The following is a 6,000-nucleotide window of genomic DNA, read 5'->3' on the forward strand; positions in this document are numbered from 1 at the left end:
CCTCAGGTGTCACATAAAGCGTTTCCTCAGGCTTGGAACAAGTAAGGGCAAAATGGGCACCCGGAGCCCTGGGGTTGGTCCATAACCACCAAATCCCATAGTCCTGATCATCTGGTGCTGTGGTGTTGGTGGGATGTTGTCATATAATGGAGAAGACTGGTTTTATTTTTACTTCCCGTGCTTCTCTCTGTAGTGGAGAAGAATACAGGCGGAGTGTGAGAAAGCGCCAGGTTTCTGTCACTGCTCTGGGTGATGTTTCTCATAAAAGCTCTGCCTTTCACGTCACATACCCCGCTGGAGTCCTGGTTCTTTGTAGGTGTCAAGCGCAGTCACAGAAACTGATTTTTTTGTGTGATGCAAATAATTAATCTAAAAAAAAAACCCATAAAAAAATAAAAAGGGAACAACCTCCACCCGACCTGTCCTGGTAAAATAAGTTAGATTTTGTGCTTAGGAGGTTTGGGGTTTTTTTCCTATTTAATTAAAAAATTGTTTCAAGAACAAATCTTCAGTTCTGGAAAAACCTTTACTACTGTCAGCACATACAGCGGGGAGCACAGCGTTTCTTTATGGCCGAGAAATCCGTTCCCACACAGATGACATGTGAAATGATTAAACTTAGTAACTCTGCTGTAAGCACTAAGTGATTTTTATACTCCTAGTTGTGTAGTAGTAGCAAGTGTAGTAATAAAACTGTAAAGTTAAACCATATCCTATTTTCTTAACTCTTCGATACACACAAAATGGGTTTTACTGTTTAAGATCCCCACACAAAAGCAATTTGGGGCACAACGCTATGCTTTATAGGATGTGTGGAGAAGGCATTTTTTGTTGCTCTGGGAAAGAAAGATGCAGTCTTGTGTCTGTAACGAAGTTTTCCTTTTAGAGTTATAAATAGAGCCCCGGCGGACTCCACGGGAAGGCGTTTTGTAGAGGATGGGGCTTCCCTGCCGTCCGCAGCCCCAGCTGTCGGCTCCTGTCAGCCCTGGCCAGGCACGATGGATGCTGCACACCCGAATCAGCGCCGAGAATAAACCTCTCGACGACAACAACAGCCTCTGTCACCCTGAGTCATCCTGGGCTCCGCTTTGGGAAAATGACCCAGCTCATGACTTCACGTTAGACGCTCTATATAAGAAACAACAGGCGTTGGCGGAGCGCACAGGCTGGATTTAATCAAAGCTGGGAAACAACCTCGGGAGGGATTCCAGGCACCGCAGTTATGTCACAGGTACGGGGAGATGCGCGTGGGCTGGCTGTCCTCGGAGCAGGGCACCCGACAAACAGGAGGCTCTCTTAGGTGGTTTGCTTGGAATAACTTCTTAGGGAGCTGCTCTCGCTAACCAGCAAATTTGGCTTTTCTGCTCTATGTGACTTCTTGTTTATTTTGATGTATTTAAACAGGTTTTTTTATCTATTTATTTTCACAAGTAAGTTGTTGGGAGGGATGATTTGATGAAGAGGGAAAGCAGCTGTACTTTACATGGTTAATTAATTTAGTTTGTAGGTGTCCTGGTTTACCATAATTATTTTTATTTATGTAGGGAAGGAAAAAGCATTTCCACCCTATTGTTTGGGGTGTTTCCCAGGAGCAATTTCTGCTGTTCAAACTTGTTTTCTTTGACCACGATTTAAAAGTTTGGCAGTAGGTTTTAAAGGACATGGCTCTACGGAAAGGTGCTGCTGCATAAAGCCTAATGTAGTAATGGGCAGGAAACGAGAGAGTGTGACTGAAAATTGTAGCTGTTAGGATATGATATTTGAGACTGGAATTCTGTATTATGTTTTTTATATGAATTTTTTAGCTAATGGTTTGTCTTTATTGTGTTCCCCAATAATCAGGACTTCGAAACTCTGAAATTTTTATTTTTTTCACATAAATGTTATGTTTTCAACACAAGCTACACGTGCCTGGCAGAGTTCTCACCAGTGTGAGTTTTAGATGCTGCGTGGAATGAAAAGTAAGAACCTGGGGCGGGTAGAGGAGCACAATCGACCAAGCAGGGTGACTCAGTTTGGCTTATTTTCCTTACTCCAAAGAAAAAGAGAGTTAGAAAAACAGTCATTTGCCTTGTAAATGAACACTTCTTGACTTGTGACAGGTGGAGATAAAGCACAGGCTGCACTTCTGTGCCAGCTGGGAATGGCTCCTGGCAAACCCTGCTCACGAACGCACTTGGGTTGGGAGCAATTAGCAGCCGTGCGGCTGCAACACCAGCAGGTCCAGGGCTCACCTCTGTGGCTCACAGTAACCTTTCTGTGCAGCATTTTTGCTTTTTAGCCAGGGGCCAGCTAATCCACAGCAGCTGTCCTGCTGGAAAATCCACCTGCAATGAAAGCACGAGAGGTTTTATTTTAAAATAACCGGGTAAACTTGAGACTGAGCAACCTGATCCGGTGGAAGGAGTCCCTGCCCGTGGCAGGGGGCTGGAACTTGATGGGCTTTAAGGTCCTCCAACCCAAACCATTCTGTAATTCTATGAAATTCAATAGTTCTGCCAGCCTGGCTGCATCTTAGCACATCTCAGGTTCTTCCTTTTCTTACCCTGTCCCCAAGAATTCCTTTGTCTCAGTGGAAAGAAGCGTAGCAGTTGTTGTCTTCTCCCAATAATGGGTGAAGTGCCTCAGCAGGTTTCACGTTTCTGTTAGTGAAACAAGGGATTTGTTTCCCTTTCTGTGTCGGAGCCAGCACAGTCCTCCGGCTGCCTGAGGGCCACCCCATGGCCATGGGGAACCATTCCCATTGCGTGCCAGTTCTCCTTGTAGATGGGCAAATGGAACCCTGGCTGTGGGGATGTTTGGTTAACCAGCTAACGGGCCAAAAGCTCCTGTGGATCTGGAAGGGGTTGCTACCACCCTTTCCCCTTGCTTGTTTTGGCTGCTTGGAGTGTGCTTTCCCCAGAGATCTTGTGAATGATTTCTTTCCCACAATACACGCAAATGGGATCGACAGCAGGCTATTCTGAGCCTTCCCGGGAATTTACAGCCAGCGGGAGAACATGCCGAAGGCTCCAGTGCAGCCAAGCTGCCCCTGTGGAGATCCAGGCATGCATGTGCTCTCTCCGCAGGCTCCCAGGGACTCTGTCGGAGCCATTCTCAGGCCTTGAGGGATTTGTTTTCCTCCACTGCTGTTTTTAGCAATGCCCAGAAATGTATAAATGTGCCCCACTGCTGCCAGAATCCAAATGTCACGGCCCCGTGTACGTATAGGGATGGTCAGAGAAGTTTCTTATTCATGTTTTAGTGTGAAAATCTGTTAGAGTTGAAGGGAGAGTTGTCTTTTCTTCTTTTTAATCCCATCTCCTCTATCCCTGCACTCTGCCACAGGCTCTGCCTTGGCAATCTGTCCTTGAAATAGCAAACTGGAGAGGGAATGTTAATGTTGCCGGCTGCTGCTGGTTGATGTTGTGTTTGACTTTGAAGTGCTGATTTAAAGGTAAGGATTAGCTGATATGAACCAGTGTTATCCTGATTTTCTTCTAGCAAAATAAACTGTGAACGGATTAGTTCTTGGAAGCTGCAGTGCACTTCCTGATGAGGCGTCTGTTTCTGCATTAGAGTTCCTTCTCCTTCTTTGGGTTCCCAGTCCAGTGTTTCAGATATGTTCAGGACATGCTCTTAGACAACACAGTCAAGTGCTCAGACGCTTTTGTTCCCTAAATTTAAGATCAGTAACTATGGGTCAAGTGTTAAATTTATTCCAACGAAATCAAACCAGGCTTCAGAATCTCTCTGACCGATTTCTCAAAGTAATAGTGAGTAGACTTTTAGAAAAGATATAAGCACAATTTATTAGTGAAGTTTTTTTTTCCTTCCCAAATATTGACTTACCAATCCGTACTCGCAGAATGACCAGGCAGGGCTGCACAGAGAACATCTATTCTTTATGCTTCTAAATTTGAAATACTGATGTGTGGGCAATATATTTGTTTCTCAGCCAGCCCCTGTGAAAAAGAAGCGTCCTCCAGTGAAGGAAGAAGACCTTAAAGGAGCCAGAGGAAAACTTTCCAAAAACCAGGAAATTAAATCCAAAACCTACCAAGTGATGAAGGAGTGTGGTAAGTCTCCTTGATGGAAATGGCCACACATTTACTTGCAAAGCAAAGCGCAGGGGATTTTGCGTCTGTCATATTGATGGCATCAAGAGATGTCAACAGGGCTCTGCTTGGAGTAATCATTCTGGTCTGGACCAAGCGGGAGGGAGAGCCCTGACTTTGCCTTGTGAACCAGGGTTCAAATCAAGACCTGGGGCAATATCCAGTGTCAATGACTGCCTGTGTTGAAGATCAGAAGCTTGGTCATAGATTAGGGGATTTCTGGCCTCTCAAGTGGATGAATATGATGAGTTTGAGATAAAACAGAAATTGTAGAGGAGTTAAAGGGCAGAAAGTGAGAGAGGGAAGAGGGGCTGCTGTACTGAACACCCAGGTGCTCTGGTTTTGTTTTGCTTTTCCACTAGCAGTGGGAGAACCCAAGGCAAAAATGATTCATTTTATCCCCTTTTCAGTGTGATAGCCTGGAACTCAGTAGTTTCCAAGCTTCAGGAGCACCTGCAGGGATTTGAGGCCAGTCAATGGTAGTGACCACCTACAGGTGCTGTCAGCTGCCCTGTGCTTGGGATGGGAGCGCTGTGCTTTAAGGTTTGGTAAGTTGAGGGATGGATAAAGTAGTAATCAAATGGCTATACGTGTGTTTCAACAGCACTAGTTTACTCCCTGAATTTCACGTGCTACTTCACTGATTGCTTCTCCTGTTTTTCTTTTCCAAGAACAAATGGGCTCTGCAGCACCCTCCATATTCAGCCGGGATCGGACAGGTGGTGAAACAGTCTTTGAGAAACCAAAGGAAGAGCCAGCCAAGAGCGTCTTTGGCTGAGAGCAGAGCCAGATTTGTCCCACCCAAATGACTGTTGCAATGTTTTCCCAGATTTCTCCCCCTTACACTAAAGTCACTGTAGACCTAAGTAGCTAATTTCTACCGTAAGTCATTCACAGAGTCGTAGAGTGGTTTGGGTTGAAAGGAGGGACCCTTAAAGACCATCCAGTCCAGCCTCCACGCAGTGAGAAGGGGCATCTTCAACTCAATCGTGTTGCTTAGAGCCCAGTCCAACCTGACCTGGAATGTTTCCAGGGATGGGGATTTACCACCTCTCTGGACAACATGCACCAGTGCTTCATCGCTTTTATTGTAAAAAAAAAATTTGTTTCTTACATTTAGTCTGAATCTTCCCTCTTTTATTTTAAAACCATTGCCCCCTGTTGCTATTGCTATAGGCCCCGGTAAAACGTTTGTACCCATCTTTCTTATAAAGCCCTCTTTCAGCGCTGAAAGGCCACAGTAAGGTCTCCACGGAGCCTTCTCTTTTCCAGGCAGAACAAACCCAACTCTCTCCCAGGGTCCTCCTTTCTACCCTTTTTGAAAATGGGTGCAGTATTTCCCTTTTTCCAGTCACCAGGGACTTAACGTGACTGCTGTGTATTTTCAGATATCATGGAAAGTGGCTTGGCAACCGCATCGGCCAATTCCCTTGGGATTCTGGGGTGTATCTTGTCAGATCCCCCAGACTCACACATAGTCCGGCTCATTAAATGGGGAATAGACTCACATAAAAGGGTACAATTTCCATGTTAATTTTTATTACGTGCTTTCTACACGTTGGATGGTGTTTGTTACAATGGTTTAATAAAAAAAAGTTGTTGGATGCACCTCGGCACTGGTGACTGATTTCAGTTTAGGCTGAGATTAATTCTGTGGATGTTGGCCTTACAACCTACGCTCTAGTCTGTCAAACACAAAGAATAAACACCCAGATGACACTGTTTTCATGTCGGTGCAATTGCCTCACCCTGGGCCCTTGCCAAGAAGGAGCTGAGGAGAAGAGGGGTGAAGGGACGTCCCAGAAACCCAAAGATTTCACCCAAACCTGTGCTGACCGCAGCAGCGCCCTGGTGAGACCCCTCAGGTCTGGGGGTGGCCTTTCCCCAGCCTTTTCCGGCCTTC

The 6,000-nt window shown here is 45.6% G+C and overlaps 1 protein-coding gene across 1 annotated transcript; it reads left to right on the plus strand.

The window, feature by feature from the left end:
* Positions 1-1,066: 1,066 nt before the first annotated feature.
* On the plus strand, positions 1,067-5,771 carry MUSTN1 (musculoskeletal, embryonic nuclear protein 1). The gene is made up of 3 exons (XM_009569347.2): positions 1,067-1,231; positions 3,938-4,058; positions 4,769-5,771. Exons 1-3 carry the CDS (start codon positions 1,223-1,225, stop codon positions 4,873-4,875), a joined length of 237 nt encoding a protein of 78 aa, XP_009567642.1. The 5' UTR covers positions 1,067-1,222; the 3' UTR covers positions 4,876-5,771.
* Positions 5,772-6,000: the final 229 nt, after the last annotated feature.

This window comes from Cuculus canorus, chromosome 11 (assembly GCF_017976375.1).
Source record: "Cuculus canorus isolate bCucCan1 chromosome 11, bCucCan1.pri, whole genome shotgun sequence".
NCBI lineage: Eukaryota > Metazoa > Chordata > Aves > Cuculiformes > Cuculidae > Cuculus > Cuculus canorus.